At 44.5% G+C, this 20,086-nt stretch overlaps 1 protein-coding gene across 5 annotated transcripts; it reads right to left on the reverse strand.

The window, feature by feature from the left end:
- Window positions 1–275: 275 nt before the first annotated feature.
- relb (RELB proto-oncogene, NF-kB subunit) lies at window positions 276–17,665 on the reverse strand. Of its 5 annotated transcripts, none has more exons than XM_088627341.1 (10): window positions 17,524–17,665; window positions 14,916–15,104; window positions 11,880–12,200; window positions 10,069–10,229; window positions 9,415–9,506; window positions 6,363–6,494; window positions 5,656–5,760; window positions 4,100–4,315; window positions 3,078–3,146; window positions 276–2,627 (listed from the first exon to the last, which is right to left on the reverse strand). In XM_088627341.1, exons 1-10 carry the CDS (start codon window positions 17,581–17,583, stop codon window positions 1,975–1,977), a joined length of 1,998 nt encoding a protein of 665 aa, XP_088483467.1. In that variant the 5' UTR covers window positions 17,584–17,665; the 3' UTR covers window positions 276–1,974. The 5 variants fall into 5 exon arrangements, with proteins under 5 accessions (XP_088483467.1, XP_088483466.1, XP_088483470.1 ...); XM_088627340.1 differs by having other exon boundaries at window positions 11,880–12,203; XM_088627344.1 differs by lacking the exons at window positions 14,916–15,104; window positions 17,524–17,665 and adding an exon at window positions 13,881–14,898 and having other exon boundaries at window positions 11,880–12,203.
- Between the last annotated feature and the right edge of the window lie 2,421 nt (window positions 17,666–20,086).

Consider the following 20,086-nt stretch of genomic DNA (forward strand, 5'->3'; position numbering starts at 1 on the left):
CTCCCCCACTATCACCTCCAGCAAAGAGGAAATTTGCTCAGAAAATGTATTTGAAATGAATCATACTCTACAACTTTTAGAAACGGCAATAATTACTGATAAAAGCAGAAATGAAACATGTTTTGCTCCTTCAACAGCCTTGTTAACTATGAAGGAGCTGCTTGGTAGTTCACATGAGCAAGTGTTTGCAGTTTCTCAGGAACTCTAGTGTTACTATTTAAGAAAACATTTTCATAAACCACAGGAAAGTCATCGTTTGCACAAGAAGAGCTCTGTTAAGTCTGGGATGCAAGTTTAATTTCTTGGAAAAATAAAATCAAAGGACATACTGTACAACAAGACATCTGTCTTAATCACGTCTGTCCAATTCATTCCCTGTTCTGCTTACTGGAAGAGCAGAAAATGCTAAATGATTAAAGATCCCTCTGGCCTGCTGTGCTGAGCATAGTTTTCTAAAAAGCTGTAAACACTACCCATTACAAAGAACTTACAAGATTTTTAAAGCCATTAATACTCATAATGTTCCAATTATTTCATGATGGACAAAATCCAGCTGTCACATTTTCAAACCTCTTTAATTTTCTATACTAATTTCCATTATTGAAAAAAGACAGATCAAATACCCTCTAAAAAGCTGGTTAGGAGGGATCTGCGAGTTTACTGACTGTTCCGCATGGGGTCTGCCACATGCAGTAGGACAGTGGGGCCATCGATTGACGAACCTCTTCCACCAGTGACTACTGTACAGAAGGAGCAACTGCATTTTCTTGAAAGACTGTATTTATAAGGTTTTAGACACATGGACACTACAGTAGAGCTTGATTATAAGTTTTTTAGGAATTTAAATTTATTTTGAAAATGCTCTTTCTGTGAAATTGGAGGAATGTTTCAATTAAATGTAAAACTCCAAGAAGGAGTTTTACACAAGGCTACATATCACAAAAGGACAACAATTGCATGACAATATTTACAAACTTTTACAAACCCATTTTACAGGTTACAACTAATCATTTATCAGTGTGGCTTCTTGATCACCTTGTGCTTAATTATTTGAATAATCTGCCCCATTTTATATACATGAAATGCAAATCAGAATTATTAGCTTAATACTTGAAGATTTGGGTGGGTAATGCACTGTTCAATGATTGATAAAGCATCTGAGTCACAGTAAAGAAAAATAACTGCTGCTGTAATATGCTTCACAAGGATTGTAAAGATGTTTCTGTGTGGATATTGCGTGATCAACTTCACTGACAAAAGCCAGAAGAGATGCTCTGTTCAATCAGTGTCCCCTGCAGGTGAACAAGCCTCGCTGGAAGTCCTGCAGTGGTTGTGATTTAGAGTCTGATATTTTGTCTTTATAGTTAAAAACCAAAAACGTCTCACAACAAATTCACTGAGAAAACTTTTGTTCAGTGACTTTTGATCCGCAACACATGTGTTCAGTTTGTAGCAGCTCTTCAGTTCCTATTATACATGCTACAGCTGGGAGGCTGCAGGCAGGCGGCTGTCCCTTCACATCGTGTTTAATGCATGTAACCTCGTCAGCACTGTCTCACCCTGAAGTCCCTTCCTAGCTACTCAAATTGAAGACAGTACAGCTTGTATATGATTTGAGATCTGTAGAGATGTAACAATCAGAAAAGGCAGAATTCAATTTTTCCTTTGTCTTTGTACCTACAGTAGGTACAATCTGTGCCGTTTTAAAAGGACAGCTAACCAGGAAAGCTGCTGATTTTGTCTTTGAAACAACATTTGTCATGTTTGGGTGCTGTCGTTGTAACAAACTGCATTAGAGGTTTTTGATTGTAACAGAAACAGGGCTCAAGGAGAGCAGCACAGGTCTGATAAGCAGCTCGTGCAGAAACCCACACACCAGGCACTGAAGTTCACAGTCGTGCCACCTCGAAGAAGGGCCACATCACACGTGATTCACATCTTTGTTCCCACCACTCTCCAGCATGGGCTAAGGTCTTATTCATTGCTTTCATTCTTGACTCTTGGCATTTTCTGGCTCTCATTATCGCTGTGCTGAAACCTGCACTCCATGTCTGCTACACATGAAGTTTGGCTGGGATCCTGTAGCTGTATCGGTTCCAGACATGAAGGGTTTCCATTGGTCAGATTATAATTGTATGGCTGAAGCATTTCAGAATAGGAGCAAGGGAACTCTATGTCCAGGGTGGACATATTGAAGTTTTGATCCATATCAGTTAATGAATAACTGCTGTTTTGACCCTCTTCTGGCCTCACTTGAGCGAAATCAGTGCCAGTATTGAACGTAGGGTCGGTGGTTGAGTTTTGCTGTTGCCCTGAAGAATAAAACCCCTGGTTTTCAAGGATCTTTGACACAGCTGTAAAAACCTTAGAAATATCATCTGAGTTTAAGTTTTCTCCTGCTATTTTGTAGTCATTGTAGGATGAACCGTCGTTCTCAGCACAAAACGAAGCTTCGGTTTCATAACCACAGCTTAAGTTGTGTTGCATCTCTTCCACAAAGTGGGCGTGCGGGACGGTACGTTCCTCTAGACAGGACATCTGAAGGGGAATGTCTGGCGTGCCGAAAGGAAACTGTTTGAACCCGTGAGATCTGGAACTGGAGGCTTCAGGCAGTGCTGGACTCAGTGCTGAAGAACAGAGAAAATTTACAGCAATTAACAACTGATAGCTCGATTGTGTCGTGTTTACAGTTATCAATACAAAACACAAAATGCAAGACAGACATGTTAGCCCACAATTTATATGCACTGTAGAGAAATTGATAAATACACAAGGGTTAAGTAATAAAACTAAAGGTAAAATGACATAAGTCATATGTCAGATGTGACTGAGGAATGTGTGCTGTGACAGGCACTGTTTTATTAGCTCACTGAGATGTTTAAATCAACGGAGCTGTGTAGCGTCAGAGTTTCATTCTTTTATTTGGATGCCTTTCTTCTGGGGCATGTGCTCCCTGCTTCTCTTACTACTGTCGCTATGGGAAATGAAATGAAAAATTAGGAAAACCTGTCAGAGCTTATCTACAGGTAGAGAAAGGGGACCCTTGAAATTGGACCCGCTTTTGTCAAAGCAAATACCTGCAACTCTGTTTCCATCTCCAAACACGTCTTTAGCGATTTTTCTCTTCCGGTTTACTTCATAGGGGTCTGAAAAGGACAAAGAAAACTGTAGCTCAGACAATCCGAAATTAAGGCTGACATCACAAATTAAAATGATAAACTGATATTTACAAGTGATTTCTAGTACACACGTCAAAAATTTTATTATTTGTACGGTCCGCACCAGCAATAATTGCTTCACTGCACACAGCCCTGGGAAAACTAGTCATTCCATGTCATGGTTAGTGTTATATTATTACCACAGCTTGTCTAGGTAAGAAGGAAAAACTCCTTCAAACCCTATCTGCTAACTAACTGCTGACACCTAACTGCTGTCATTTTCAGATGTAATTTACATGTTTTTGTAATGAAATAAATATGTAAATAGCTTAGTAGAAAGCTGTAACATGATCTGTTGCTAAGTATATTGCAACAAAGGGACAGTGACTCATTTCCTCAGTTAATGATCGTTTCTTGGTTTCAGGTTGGTATCTGGTTGGTAGCCAGAAATGGCTGTTAGTGGATTTATACTTTCATGTCACATTGAATTTCAGACTCATTTAAATTCACATTTTTGCACCAACAGCTCCTGCAAAGTGACAGAAAGCCCAAACGAGCTGGTTGTTATCTGTATCTCAACACAAGACAGTGAGAACTCTCAGGAAAGAGTTAATGCTCAATTTACCACATAAAAAGCTACAAAAAGAACATTCTTGTGTTAAGAAAGAGGACATAAGATATGTCTCGTACCACTGCGTAGCTCTTAGGAAAACACCTGCCATCTTACGTGGAGATGAATGTTTTAGGAATACTGGTGTGTGATTTGTCTATGCTCTCTTTTTCCAGTAGGCCTATAAAAATGTTAAAGCTTTAGTGACACCAATATCTTACAATATCGACGATTTAAAACTCTGTGGGTAATCGTGAGAGGTGAAAACATCAAGCAAAGAGGAGCGGCCGAGACCAGCGGCCCTGCGCGCTGTCCTGCCGCCGGGCCGTACCGGGGTTGTGCGGGAGGTAGGTGAAGGTGACCGGCTCGCTCTCCATGTGGTCCGAGAGACGCCTCAGCTGCACCTGGACGTCCACCTCCTCCTGGATGTCCAGGTCCCGGAAGGGCGGCGACTTGAAGACGACGGCGATCTGGCGGTGCACGTCCGTCTGCGCGAACTCCGCCTTGCCCATCCACTCTCCGTGAGTGAAGATGATCTCGATGTCATCTGCAAATCAAAACCGGGCTTCTGAAACCTTCTTTCTGGGGCCTAAGTGTTGCACAAATCTTTATATGTATTGTTTTTACATACAGATTTTTCTCATAAGCAAAAAGTGGTTGGTAGAGTACTTTTGTGCACTTACTATCTACAGACTTAAGTGTTGACATCATCCATCTCCAACAACGCTATTCCCTCATGCATTAAGTGTAATAAGTGGACTTGTGTTTTACGCTAAATATTTTTACATTAATTCATGTCTACGCGGTCAAAGACAAAAAAATTAATCAAAATCAAATAATGCAGGAAGTTTCAAATTCAAATCTGGTGAGCCACACACCTGAGCTAGGCTGGGGAAGCTCAGGGCGGAGCGGAGGCTCTGTGGCTCAGGCTCTGCGCCTGTGGCTGGAAGGTTGCCGGTTCACATGGAACCCTTCTCCACTTCGGCCTTCACAGTTCTCGTTTGACTATTCGCTACTACTGGACCACCCAGATCTGCGCCGCGGCGGCTCCACCCGGGCCACCCACGGGCTCCTGATTCAGAGTTAAAAACTGAGATCTGGAATGAGTTGAGGGGTGGGATGATGGTGACCAGTTTGGTGTGCATGTGTGGGAAGAACGAACCTTCGACTCGCGCAGAGACACAGGGAAGCCTACTCGTGAGAGCTGTGCACCTGCTGTGTTCCCTGCATTTCATGATTATTCAATTATATTTTGTATCCTGCTCACTACTGTATTTGCTGTATTACTGTTTTCATAATACTTTAAACTACATACTCACACTAATACAGGTACTGTACTGTAGGTAATACAGGTGTATAATACAGGACTTACTTGAAGGAGGGGAATAATAGGGGACAAGAGGGCTTATTGACTGAAGTTTGGGAGGGGAAACAACAAGTCAATCTCACTCAGCTGTTCGTCATCACCATTGTAACAGAAATGAGCTGTGCTGTATATCTCGAACACACGCACGTCCCTTCACAATCATCTCAGGTATCCCTGCTGCGCCCTGTCTCCACCCTGCACCTATCCCCTGATCCACTCTTTCTGAATGGGGCTCCAACTCCTCTCCCTGTGGGCTAACTCTCCCCCACGAGCCAAGTGGGTCAGGCCAAACCTGTCTCCCCAAATATTCCAAACATTCAGCAAGCCTTCATGTTTTGGATGCTGTTGTCCCTAGAGACAAGTATCATTGTGAGCCAATTTTACCATGTTGACGAGCAATATTTATTGCACTGGGCGAAGTACATCGCTGGAGATGTCCGTCTATAAATGTCTTCGTTTACACTATATTGTAATCACCCTCATCACTCCTGGAATTGTTTTGTGCTCTTAGATTCCTGTACCTTTCTGGACTTTGTCACAGAGCAGGTAGATCTCGGTCTTGCCCGTGCACGGCCCCCGAACCACATTCAGACGGCTGATCTTCAGCTCCGATGTAGTTGTAGCTTCTGTCAGAAACAGTGAAACAGGGAAACGCATTGTCACCGAGAGCACCAGGAACGACTGGATCTCTGAACGACTCTGGGCACATTCAGTCTACAATACTGCAGAGTACTTAAAAACCTTCCTTGCAGTCGGGCTGTACACCTCAACTCCACTTAATTACATATTTGGTTGCTTTTGGCTTCAGTTAATCACAGTGCCAAAATGTGAAGAAACTGCAGTGTTTGAACAAATACTTGTGTCTGTGTCCAGATTAAGGAATTCTGATAACATTTTCCCCCCATCTCTCTGCACTTTTGTAAATTTTAAAAATTAAAAAAAAAAAATAATTTTTTTTCCAGTCTATCTAACCAGTTAGACGTCTTTCCCTTATGAGAAGGTTCATAACTGATGGTAGTTTTATTCTGCAGTACAGTACTGCTAAACATTCCTGAATGCAGGCTGAGTAAAGAGATCCATCATCTTTCACATGAAGCAGACTTCCAGCAAAGAATCTGGTGAAAACCCCATGAAAGTGGTTCAGCAGTGACCACAACAGAAAGAGTAAATGCAATACAGGGAATGATACTACACAGAACAGCTGTATTGCTTTGGCGAGAAAACTCACTTTTGTCATAGATGGGTTCAGATACAACAGGGCTTAGGGAATATTTCTCCCCGTCCGGTTTCTCCACTTCGCATTGGAAACACAGCCGGACGACATTCATCTCGATGTCCTCAATGCTCTTGGAATGCCCACCTGAGAAACGAAAGGACACGAAGAAAACAACTGCGTTAGAGGCTGAAAATATATCACATGTCCACCCGCAGACCTGCTGCAGAGGAATGGGATTAGAAGGCACTTCTGTACATAGAGTCACAACACATGTCTTAACCACTGCCAACCTGGGCTGAATGGCCTCTTCTCATTTGTAAGCATTCTTATGTTATTTACATACTGTATATTAAAATTAATCTATTTCTATCTTAATTAACTTTGTGTAATAGGAACCAGTCACACAAAAAGATAAAAAACTATAAACACACCAATGTACAGGAACTACTAATCGTGGATTGGACCATGGGTCATGCATACCACATGGACGTATTGCAGCAAATCAAAAGATCAGTTTCAACAGGGACGCCTTGCTTTACTTAGAACCTCAACAGTTTCAGCCAAGTCTCCATTGTTTTTCACAACAAGATTATATTCGAGTATTCCAAATTTCACTGGTCTAGTTACAGTCACCAACTGAAAAAATAAAAACCTCATCTTAACTGTAAACTTTTAAATGCATCTTACAATGATATGAACAATGCAGGTTGTATTCACTGACCTCAGCAAGAGAATTCTGAAGTGTGCTGAGGACTCATGGAGCACATCTGTGTTAGAGAGGCTCCATGAGCACGACAAGCTAGAATCAGGCTACCTTACATAGAGCACATGAATCACCCTAATGACCGGGTTTCCTCAGACATTTTGATTTCTACAGAAACTGAAACGTTAAGCCTAGCACCAAACTTTGAATATTAAGTATTGTGATCATTCTTAATTGCTACATTTTACTTACAATGCAAATATCAGAAGACCATTTACAGTATCTTCACTGAAAAAAAACAACAAATCAGGAGCCTTAAGGTCATAAAGAAAAGCAATCTTGATAAAGCTGTGTAACAACAAAGCATTTTCAATTTAGAATTTTTTAAAATAAATTATTCACTTTTAGTTTCAAGTCTTTACTAAATACATTGCATCTCATATCACTTCCTGTCATAATGAATGCATATGTGAGCTCTTTTCAATCAAAGACATGCTTAAACTGGTTTAAAAGGAAACAACAAATATATGCTAGAGTAAACACCAGCACAGTAGCATTCAGAAGAGAGAGTGCACAGGTTAACAAGTGAAAAAAGCTGAAGATCAAACCACTGCTGCAGAACCCAGGTGGAAAGTTCAAGGGAATACACGTACACGTACTGAATGAAGCTCATGGCGGGTGTATGGAGTACACTCTCATGAAACATTGCAGAACGGGATTCGCTCAGAATCTGTTTTCATGAGCTGTGAACAGTGAGCTGAAACAAGAGCCTGTGCAGTCCATCTCGTTCGTTTGTTTGCTGGCAGCTGATTGGTGCAGAGATCTGAACTTGCATTAAATGTCACCTGTCAGATATTTGCTCCAGCTTGTTGAAGTCTTTTGGAATTTATTTTACAGCTTTTTTACAGTGTTTGCTAAGCCCTCTACTATAGAATAATCTGCAAACATGACTGGTTTACTCACTACACCATATCTATACAATATCTAGATCACTGATATTGAGTTAGGAAGAACACTGGTCCTAACACAGATCCCTGTGGTGCTTCACTAATTACATTACGTAACCTTCACCCCTTATCTACAGTTTTGGATGCCAACTGCCTGGAATTAAAGACTTAATCTTTTATGGTGAATCAAGTCTTCTGAAAATCTAAATCTTGTAATGTAAACTTTATCATATTAAGCGAGCCCTGACTTAATCCATGCCATTTATTGTCTTGGTCTTCTGTTTCTGCAATGTGCTCTCTTTAGTAGTTCATCCCTCTCGCTGCAGAACCCAGAAGCTGATTTAAGGAAAGAGATCAGAGTAATGTTTACTAACAGGATGGAAAAATATTCTTGGGCTGGTCTCTGTGGTCAGTGACACATTAAAAAAGGTTTCTTTTTTAATGTAGAGGTTTAATTTTAGAGTGAACAGGCTGAATTGAATATACTGTATAGCTTAGATAAAACATTCTGCAACACAAATGTTACGAAGTGTAAAGTCGAGCTTTGTCTGTAGCTGTAGTTTAAGCTGTAGCAAAATGGACATATTTAAAGAAAACATGAAGATGCAAAACCCTGGACACCAGTAAGATCTGTACAATAGCGACATCAGTCACTGCAGAGGGGACAGTGGGTATTTTAAATGTTCATAGTCTTGAAATTAGTGTGTTTAAACCGAACCGTTACAAGGTGGAGCTGCTGCTAACCACATTGTGTAAATAACTTGGCTGTGGTCTTTACAATGGTGCTTCTAGCTCGGGGGGGATTTTTAGAACTTTCTAAAGACATACAGTGCAACATCAGAAAGAAGAAAGGACAGAACTGGTTGTATATGCATTTTTGTGGGCTGTCCTGTAACTGACAAATAACGAGTGGGGTGTGTATTTTCTCAGAACTGGCACTGCGGCGCGGAGGTGTGTGCAGGGAGGAGGGAGGAGGGGAGCTATAAAAGGACTTACAAAGAACTCATCAGAGAGTCCATTAAAAATCTTGCTTCAGTTGTCACATTAGCAAAGATGTGCTTTACACTGCTTTACCGAGCCGTAATTCAACAGAGAATGTCAGAGTGAAGGAAGACACGTGTCAGCATTGTCCCGGTGCTGAAACAGCAGAACTTGTGCAGTTACACTGTTGTAACACCGGTCAGATTTCATTCAATATTTACATCATTGCCATAACTATGGAGTAAAGTCAACACTGAGATCAGAGTGCTGTGTGGTGAAAAAAGTATTCACAGTCTTAGACTGGCAATTATGTTCAGATTTTAAAGTCATACATCTGTCAGCAAAATAAAACGGGGGAAAAGAGCCGAGATGCGATTGTGCCCCCGGAGCACGGGGCGGGAGCTCACGGCTCACTGCGCTGTCTCACACTCACTGTGGAAGGGGTCTATTCCCTGGCTCCTCCTCTTCTCCAGCGCAGGGTCGATCTCCTTCCGCCTCACACACTGGATCCCCAGGTTGGAGAAGCTGCCAGGGGCCACAGCACAATGTCAGAACGCACTGAAGCAGGGGGGCGACGCAGAGCACAGATTCACAAGAGGCTGTTTGTTTCAGTAAATGTGAAATGTTCTCCAGGACTCCAGCCCTGGTTCTGAAAAGCCACGGTTTCCTTTGTTTTTAATTACAGCGTAGCTCTGAACAGATCGAATTAGATCTAGATCTAGAAGATGACTTCCAGCGGCTGTCCGGGACCAGGGCTGGACCAGCTCGCTCCAGATCTAGAGTCAAGAACAACCTGGAAGAACCGGATCTTTGGGGATTAAAGGAAACTGTTTATTACCGATTATCTGAAGGAGAACAAAGAAACAAATATTGTTACATTTAATTAAACTGCACAGTAACTACACTCCTCTTATGGTAAATGTCTCCACCTTCCAGAACAGGAACCCAGAGGGAGGTTTATGGATCACACTATTTAAAACTACATCTTTGAATATATCTTTTTGCTCGGAAACAATCATTTTCAATCAGCGTGTGTGTTTAGCAGCTTCTGCAGGGTCAGGCGGGCAGCACTGCTGCAGGGGCACACCTGTGCTTCCGGCTGGTCCGTGGGTTGATGGTCACGACACAGACCCCATCGACGCAGTCCTTACCCACCAGGCCGTGTGGGTGTGGGCGGTAAGGGATGTCCTTGGTCACCAAGGATACGGTCACTTTCATCTTCTTCACCTGCTGTACGTTTCCCCGCAACTAAAATGGAAGGACTTGTCTTAATCACTCATTCCCACATCTTTCACCACAGAGCTCTGGCTTCAGATCCACTGACTTTAATTGGAAGTTAAAGTCTGCCCTGATGACACTCTTCTTCAGGCAGGACCTTTGCTTTTGGCGTAGGGTGCTAAACTACTGACTCGTCCATTAATCACACAGGTACTTGGACGAGGATCTGTGCTAGTGCAGAGAGCTGGAATAAGGGAATTATCCATGGGAAGGAGGGAAAATCCCAGCATGATTCCACACTGGCAGGAACCAGACCATAGTTTCGATGATTCACTGAAAATCTTGCTCTCTAATTAAACCAGTCACTAGCATAAACATGGCAAAGTACCTTATGGTGAATTTTCATCTGTCAGAGAAATTAGTCTATTTTTTGCAAATAAATGTGTGTTCAAAGATTTGTACTCGTAAACACTTAGCCTAATGTTACACTTGTTGGTCCTAAATGCACAATTTGCTTATGTTCTTTGTATTACAGTCCTTTTGTTGGCATTTTTGTGGACATGAAACCGGATTTTGTGTTGACAAGTTAAATGCTTGATTTCAAACAAGTCCTTTTTTCCTGACGCTATAAGAGATGTTTGAGGCCGCCAGTGGACTTCAGTGGACACTGTATTCAGGAGAGGAGCTGGACAATGAAGACAAGCCAGCCTGAGCAGTACACGGGCTCAGCAAGCCCCTCTCCTCTCGGCTCAGAGAGGGTCAGGGGCGCCCTCAAACCTCACCCCATGCTGCTGGAGCACCCCAAGCCTCTTGTACACATTACAGAGACACGTTGCCTCCCATGTAAGGGAATCACCCCATGGGAATGACTGTGCATTCCCGGAGAATTCCCCTTTCTGCCTTTCTGGAAAACTGTTATGGGCTAACGGAATGATTAATTTATTATTTTTTTTAAAGTGGAGATATTGTGATTGTTTTTCTCACGATTATAGTGACGCCATGCGATCTGTTCCTCTGGCAGGAAGCTCCCTCCTATCTGCACTTCACTTTAATATTCTGCACATTCCTTGTACTATTAACTCATTTCTTTAGTAGAGAAATGTTTTCCATTAATACATTTGTGATTTCATAAAACAGAATGAGTTACTCTGATTAGTGCACTTTGACACGAGCTGATAAGCACGCTTGCTCAGTGCTCATTCTAAAGGAGGCTCAGTTTGTTACCACTGTTGTTCCAGCCAAAAGAAAAGACTCTTCACCCTTAAAACGCTCTCCTCTCCGCAATGATTTATGTTCTACATTATCTGTTACTCTGTGATTCTCATCTCAGCTCCGACTGTACAAGGTTTCTGGAAATCAAGCTGGATTTCTTCTTGTTTTTGTCTCATGGAGGACATTAGATTGTATTATATTTGTTTAATTCAGGCTAGTGTTGTTTGCGGCGCAGGGTGGGCGTTACAGCTATCATGGCCGACCTCTACACTGTAGGAACTTCATCTCACAATGAAATTAGTTTATTATTCTCAGCGGTCAACACGAGACCTCATTGTGCCAGAACACAGACGGAGAAGCATCCCCCCACTCCATCGAGGCGCGGGCGCACTCGGGAGTGTCGAGCGTGTCTTGGCCATTGTTCCGGCCGTGCTGGTCTACACCTGCCCGCATGGTAAGGAGGCTCACCTCGATGGCTGGCAGGGTTTTATTCTGCTCAGTGGTGGATGCGCCCAGGATGCTGCCTGCCGAGCGCCCCTCGCACTCATAGCGAAACCTCATGCCTCTCTGCTTGGGCTGCTCTGTGATGACCAGCTCCGGCTTGTCGAGGAGACTCTCCAGCTGCTCAGTGCCTGGGTCCTGTCGGCCCCTCATCACGGTGCGGCTGCCCTTTCCCCTGCTGGCCCCCAGCCTGCCCCTGTCTGTGACCCTGCTCCGGCTCTGCTGGGCGGTAGGACTGCTTAAATTGGGCGAGGCCATGGGGACTCCTGCCTGCTGCAGTATGGACGCCTGCTGACAGAGACCAACAAGAAAACATGGGTTTTATATTCACCTCTATTAATCACACTCTCAGTTTGATAGACATATACACATATGGCTATGCAGATACTTAAAAAAAAATTCTATATGACAGGGACAGATGCAAAATTCACATTCTGGACAATAAAACCTGCCATGCTTTTAATGCTGAGCAGCAGTGCACCGGCGCACCACGTGAGCAATAAGCAATCCTGGTATGTGAGTTTGAGTCTGGGGCAACGTGGACACTTGTAATTACAGGAATCCATTGTAACTACATGCAGCAATTAACTAATGTGAGCAGGACATAGACCACTTCGTGGGCTTAGATTACGCCTCACCACAAGCACCCTAATTGTAATCAAGGCATATCAAGTTACCGTAGGAACTGTGTTTTCTAGTGAAAACACTAACCAGCTAAAATAATGTGTCATGTGTCACACAGCACATGACTAATTCATGTGTTTTTAACTTTTGCTCATTTCGAAAAAATGATGAAAAATCAAACATTGAGCAATGCTGGGCCATGTCTGACGGTTATCATCCCCGAAGTGCAAGAAGTAACCTTCTGGAATCGTCACCCTGTGATGTGCCTGGTGCCAACACAGGTGGCCCTGGATCACTGATGGAACAAATCAACAACGATGACCAGGAAAGCTTAGTTTCATGGGTCTGGGAAGCGTTGGGCACTTTTTACTGTTGCTGTCTATGTTGCTGGTGATGCATGTTATCTTGTGATCCCATGATGGCAGTATATCTTTCTTCCAGCCTCACACTGACACTGTCCACCACACAAGACTCCAACAGCTACTTCCCAGGGCTCCAGTGGCCTTCATGCACATCGCCACCATCTTCCAAGATCACAAAACCAAAGGATGACAGAGTAGCTTTGCACTTTCTCATTTCAAAACTGACTCTCGCAGGGAACATACATGCATGCAAATGTTACATATTTTGCTGGGAGAGATTCAACTTTGTACTTCTTGTATGGGCCGCATACATTTGTGTTAACTACATCATTAGACATGGGGTTAACAAGACTTTCAGCTGCACCCAAGTCCACTGCTTTTGACATGGCTGTGAATGTTTCCTTACTCCTTGGACCTGTACTAGTGATTGACAGGTGCCATTTTAATCCAGCTGTCTAATCTCAACGATGTCAATAAAGCTTCTTTGGACATTAGGACTTAGGACAAGAAAGATTAAAAACAGGATAACACAGTCTGTAGTCTTTCCTAAACATCAGCCCTAACCACAGCAGACAGTTCTGGAGATAGTGCAAGTGCTTTTTGCATAGGCCCATATTTTCTTGTGCTCTAAATACTTTCCTGGCCATTAAAATGCCCTCTTGCCCGAGGCATTACTACAGTGTTTAGGGCACAGCCATGCTTATTTGTTACACTCCACATCTGCATATGTTTTGCATACTTTTTTCTCATTACTGTACTCCCATGACAGCGTGGCGAGCTTTTGCAGACATTTTTGCAACAGTAGTTAACTGGAAAACACGTCACTACCTGATAAAATCAAAATCTAAAAAAGTCACAGACCGACCACAAACTCACGTACCTTTTGACTGACAATCTTTAGTCTCAACAACCGGAAGACGAGTTACAACCAAAAAAAAAAGAGAGCGAAAAAGGAAGAAGCCGACAGCAGCAACAAAGAAACCTTGTATTTCTGTTTTTTTCAGGGGTCCCACGCTCCTCCTCAGTCCACTACGAGCCCTGCAGTTTCCAGCCTGTTTTCCGCCTCTGCAGAGCGGCGGCCCGCTGCTAGTCAAGGGCCTTGAGATGCTGAGCAGCCCAGTGCCAGGCTCACGTGTGGAGGACTACCGTGTCTGGGCACAGAGGGGAAAACAAAAGCAGCCACACAAAGCACTCGAGCGGGGGGGCGGAGCAACCGCTGGCAGGAAGCTGGCAGGGCAAGTGGGAAGAGTCAGCGGGGCGTGAAGCGCCGCTCTGGGCGGACACCAATAAAGTTTGTTCAAAAACAAAGAGAGTCTCTGTACGTTCAGGGATTTCCTTCTTTAGACATATCCAAGGACATACTGTATGGAAGAAACGGGCTCTCAAAAGTGGCATCTTACTCCTGCCTACAGATATGGCAGAACTCAGGACAGATGGGTTTTTTTCAGCTTTCTAATAATCTTATGCTCCCAGATTTAGAGTGCTGTTATATCTAGGTCCTGTATAAAAATGAACAGCTAGGTACTAACCAAATCCAAGTGTCTGACAACCTGGTAACAGTTTGAGTTTGTGTTCTTTGTTCTGTTTAGTCAGTATTGCTGCTAGGTCTTCCTTCGGCGTGGTTCCATATCCTTCTTTCATCCCGACCCAAGGACTGACGAGATCCTGGATCAACTAGCTACTAAAATCCACACCAGCAAGACGGGCTGAATGGCCAACTCTCAAACCTTTTTAAGGATCTTGGATGTTCCAAGGCTGTACAGGGATGATCGATTCTTTTCTGGCATCCAGTAATGTTTGTTTTTTACAGATGCACGTGCAGTTAACAAGAAAATGTCCATCCTGTTTGAAAACCCCTAGTTCTAAATTCATGTGTAATGTGCGTTTCAGCTTAAGCTCCATACACCTTTTAAACAGGGCTCCTTTCCTCTTTAGGTGATGCCCGTGGGCTTGAGCCTGCAGCAGAGCAGCATGCGAGAGCTGGCACAGCACACGGTCCTACTGGGGCCCGGCCTACCTGCGTGCTTGACCCTCTGGCTACCAGCTGTGGTGTGCTAGACGGCCGAGGCGTCCTGCTGGTAAAGACTGTGGGGAGGAACTGAAAGTCCTGCTCCAGCTCCCGGGACAGGGGTGGGGGTCCCGGCAGAGCTCGTGGGACAGATCCCACCAAAGTATCACTCCTCTCAGAGATGTACTCATTAATTATGTCTGCGAAACAAAACAGCTTGTCATCATGGAGGCCCCCCATCCTAAGGCACAAATAACAGTTGGTGCTGCATGTTATTCCGTGCAAATGTCAGCATAAATATAACCATGTCAAATAGTGTCAACACTAGTTTGTTACTGTTGCTTGGGCGACAAGCCACGGATTAAAATTCTAAGTGCTCACTGTTAGAGAAGTTATTTTATGGAACACATTTACCATGTCTTTACTAAGGACAACATTAGGGTGGTCTACAGTGTTTTTCTGTCTGTAGAATGAATATCTTTGATCTAAATTTCATAAGGAGAATGTTACCTGTAAGCATTCGGTACGATGGACTTCTGTCCGTTCAAAGAAACACAAAAATCAATTAACAGTGATACTCACCTAGTTCTACATCTGGAAGAAAGAAAAGGGGACACAATATTAGTGATCTTGCAACATCAGATGTGTACAATCTCATTTAAAAGCAAACAGTCCAGTCTTAATTCACCCCAGACAGTTAGAAATAGTCCTGAGGCTTTACATTAAACTCAGAATCAAATTTGCAGCAAACTGCATAATTTGCTGTGCAGGTAACTTGCTTAATAATAATAATAATAATAATAATAATAATAATAATTGCTTACACTTATATAGCGCTTTTCTGGACACTCCACTCAAAGCGCTTTACAGGTAATGGGGATCCCCTCCACCACCACCACCAGTGTGCAGCCCCACCTGGATGATGCGACGGCAGCCATAGTGCGCCAGAACGCTCATCACACATCAGCTAAAGGACGCAATAAGTGTTTCAACTGGAATCTGAACCCACAACCTTCCAGTTATGAGTCCAGAGCTCCAACAGCTCTTTACTCTGCTGAAATGACAGGTGCAGGCAGATGTCAACAGCTCGCCAGGCCCCTGTGGGACTCTACTGGCACAGACCTGCGACAGGAGATGACATTTCCTGTTGCTGCTCACCGGTATCAATAAGAGAGTCACACGTCAGTTGGAGTCTCTGTTATAACTGTCTATAACACGTCTACGAATGACATTCTAAACTGTTCTAAAACATCAGGTATCCCCAACACTAAGTTTAAGGTTGGTATGGGTCAGGATGTTACTCCCACATTAATGTGATCCACAGTAGAGGTTGTTGATTGTCTCTGGCATTTGTAGACTTAGAAATAACATGGTACCTATGAGAGTGGGTGTTCTCACAAATTGCCTTAAACACACAGTCTCTGGGAGATGGGTCAGAGCTTAATAGAGCTTAATATCGGCCTCTTGTGATGTTTAAGATGTTAATACTCTAATGCCTAAGAGTCCTTTCAGCTGTTTACATCTTAAATGAGAGGCACTGGGGGTGCTACACTCTCGTGGCACAATCCCCTCACAATCCTCAGCTGAAAGGCTCTATTCTTTACAAAGCAGATTAAAACACCTTTTCTTGCGTGATCTGTTCTTCTACCGGTTACCAGTGTGCGATCCTGTTGTTGTTGCTGTAATATATTATAGTGACAGCTAAACAGATCAATCTATTACAGGCGGCAGGCACACCCGGTCTCACTCTGTGTACCAGATCTGAACGCCGAGTATTTTGTTTCTGTGATACAGATGGCATTATGTGAGTCATATTTGTATTCAGATCGCCAGCATTCATCGGTTTATGACTAATTCTCCCGGAGTTTAAGCGTCTGTGATTATAAACCCGAGACGGTAACAGGCGGTTCGTTTCCACACGACAATCTACATCCACTTTCGGATATTTCGTGTTAAATTTAGCAGCAGCGCAAGGCCGGCCGCTTGGCCATCAGGCGTCTGTTGTCCTCCTGTCCTCTCTGTACTGATCCCGTTTCAGTCCCGCGCTCTACATTCCCCAGGTGAACCGCCCGGGGACGCAGAATATGTTCGGATCAGACCTTGGCCAAAACACAAAATACCTGCATGAGAGTCATCTAAAATCTCACTCGTATTAAGGGTCAGCTTTTTTTCTATAGGCAAGCCTCATACTAGACGCTGAGGTAACTTGGTGCGTATCGGTGTAAACATTAGATTATACGAGCAGGCGGTTAATTGCATCACCAGGCTACCGATGCATCAGCCCAGAGAGCAGTCACAGTGCAGAGCCACAGCCTGCAAACGCTGTGACTGCCGACTGAAAGCACCTTTCCGCAGGTGCGCTCCGCGGGCGTAGCAGGACAGGCAGTGGAAACTGGGCCAGCGGCTCGGTGCTGGTTGGTTGTGTCGGGGTGCTGTCGCGGGCTGTAAACTGAGCTGCCCTGCTGCTTGTGATCTCGTGAAAACACCCGAAACAGGCCGGACGTCTCCGAGCCGGTGCCCGGTTCCGCCCCGTTGCCACGTCTGCCCGGTTTCAAGGTGTCGGCGGGACCGGCTGCCCCGCGGCACACTTCAAGACGCCCATCTGTTTCTGAATAAGGAAAGCCGTCTTACCTCTGTTCAGAACATTAGTCTCATTCCCGACGCTCATATTTCGCATTTTAAGCTTGGGATCTCAGTGGCAGTCGGCGCGAACTGTAAAGCGATCTGAACTCTGCTCTTCCCGAAAGCCGCGCTGCCGTGTCTCTCCCAGTTCACTGCTCTTCGGCCATGTCGGCAGCCCCGAACTACAGCGGCTGCGCCCGGCAAGACATCGTCTCAGCGCCGCCCTGTCGGGATGTTTCACGCGTGTCGGGCGCTTGCGGGGATGACTGTGCGCGCAGCTCTCGATCCTCCACGGGCCAGGCGAGAAGTGGGGCGACGCGTCTCAGCTACAGACTTTCTTCTTGCACGAGTCTGGAATTCCCCTGACGTCACGCTAGGGGAAGCCCCGGGCAGCGCCACATTTTCCAATCGCTAACAGCCCTGGTATGAGTAATGCCTGCTGGCTGTCCTGCCTGTGTGCATCTGTTTTCTATTCGTCTTTTAAGCTCTGTTTCACGCAGAAAGGTGAGGTAGAAGGCGCCGAATAAAATCTGCGTGCACAGAAGGGAAAACCGAAATCGAAAGTGATAGAGGCGGCCCGCGCCGCGCAGGGAGGGTTTAATACAACCAGCAACGAGCTCGACTCTCGGTGTCTCTGGACCCAAGCACCCCCGGTTTCTCGCTGATACAACACCACCTGGAAACACGATCTGTCTGTTCATGCAGGCCAGCAGTGAATTATCAGTGTTTTTCACAAACACATCGTGAAGTTTTGCTCGTGGTTTGCTTTCACACCAAAGCAGCGCTGCTGTGTGTCGGCTGTTTCCCCGGATTGTTCACGGCTTCAGTTCACGGCTTGTTGACGAGCTGTGTCACTATCGGGCAGTGCTAACTGCGTGAACAGCATGAAAACACCAGAATGATAAAGAAAAACGCTATTATCATATGGTTAGAAATACTGTATTCTTGCTTTTAGTAAAGACACGGAGATGTTTAGAAATCGAATGCATTTTCTTTGTATTGCCCTAAGTATCATGCCGCTCTCCAGAAGTTAAACGTTACATAACAAATCGGACATTGCTGGGGAAAATGTTTTTGAACAGTGTTTCACAGATAACAGATGATACAAGAGAGTCCTGCTTTCTAACGCAAAGTATTAACCGTCGTCCTGGTTTGTCAAGACTGAAATACTGTTTCAGTGAGGAACAAGTGTAACGGGAAGAGAGTCTGATATGAACACACACGCGGCCTGCTCTACAGGTATACTAGTTGCTGTAGTATATTTACTATACGTGCTGCACCCTGCATACTGTCGGCCGTCAGCCCTGAGTCCCGCACTGTAGTCCTGTGGGCTCTGAGGGCGAGTTCACGTGACTGACAGTGAGGAACAAGGGAGGAGCACAGAAACAGCAGGTCTGATAACACCAAGGAAACAGCAGATGACACTAAAAAGATTAACCTAAATGAGAAAGAATGGTTCAGCGTAGGCCTGTGTAAAATTACATTAGTATGTGGATCATCCCCCAAATGCTTAGCTCAGGAGACTGCAGCTCTTTAACCAGAGCACTGTGGTCCAACAGCATCCACAGGTCAGCTGGAACGACTACAGCGTACAGCAGTAGTTGCTGGCAATGAAATGTCTTTTCTACGAGCTCACTGGGGGGAATAAAAATCACAAAATTAAAGCTACAAATAAGGTGACATAATAATACATAATAGTGCAATAGAAATTGAATAAAATAAACTCAGACAGAGCTCAATATAAATAGAGCTGCGATGTGTCCAGGGTGTGTGCAATACATTATGTCCAAGTAGTGCAGTATGATGAATACAGTGAAAACTGTGTGTCCATGTAGCCATTTCGGGTGATTTGCTGAAGGAGCTACAGGTTGACTATTTAGCAGTCTTACTTCTGGAGGTAGAAGCTGTTCTGTAGTCTGTTGGACTTGGACCGAATGCTTCGGTACCGTTTGCCGGACGGTAGGAGGGAAAACAGTTTGTGGATGGGAAGACTTCGGTCCTTGAGAATGGACCTGGCCTTCTTCAGACATCTAGCTGAGTAGATCTCCTGGATGTTTGGTAGCTCACAGCTGGTAATGAGCTGCGCTGACTTCACCACCCTCTGCAGTGCTCTGCGATCCCGGGCTTGAGCAGCTCCCACAGCAGGCAGTGATGCAGCCAGTCGGGATGCTCTCAATAGTGCACCTGTAGAAGTTGGCCTGGATAAGTGATGGCATGCCGAACTTCTTTAGCCTGCAGAGAAAGAATAGGCGCTGCCTATTGCTGTCTTGTGCTGTTTTGACCACAGTGTTGGTGTGGTGGGTCCAGGTTAAGTCCTCTGAGATGTTAACTCCCAGGAACCTAAAACTGCTGACCCTCTCCACTGCAGTCCCATTGGTGTAGATAGCTGTGTGATCTCCTTCCTGTTGTTTCCTATAATCCACAAACATCTCCTTAGTCTTACTGATGCTCAGAGAGAGGTTGTTCTGCTGGCACCATGCTGCCAGGGTTTCAACCTCCTCCCTGTACGCAGACTCTTCACCATCTGAGATCAGGCCGATGACTGTTGTATCATCCGC

The sequence above is a fragment of the Lepisosteus platostomus genome, chromosome 4 (assembly GCF_059453375.1).
Source record: "Lepisosteus platostomus isolate fLepPlt1 chromosome 4, fLepPlt1.hap1, whole genome shotgun sequence".
NCBI lineage: Eukaryota > Metazoa > Chordata > Actinopteri > Semionotiformes > Lepisosteidae > Lepisosteus > Lepisosteus platostomus.

What these genes read in the sequence shown, in the direction of transcription:
- relb (XM_088627340.1), bottom strand. Translation starts at nt 17,583, where the DNA reads ATGCGAAATATGAGCGTCGGGAATGAGACTAATGTTCTGAACAGAGGT. An exon ending in ACAGAGGTAAGACGGCTTTC is followed by an intron (nt 15,105 to 17,523) that starts CTTATTCAGAAA and finishes TGTTTCGCAGAC; the next exon opens with ATAATTAATGAGTACATCTC. An exon ending in AGATGGAAACAGAGTTGCAG is followed by an intron (nt 2,628 to 3,077) that starts GTATTTGCTTTG and finishes TCTGTTCTTCAG; the next exon opens with CACTGAGTCCAGCACTGCCT.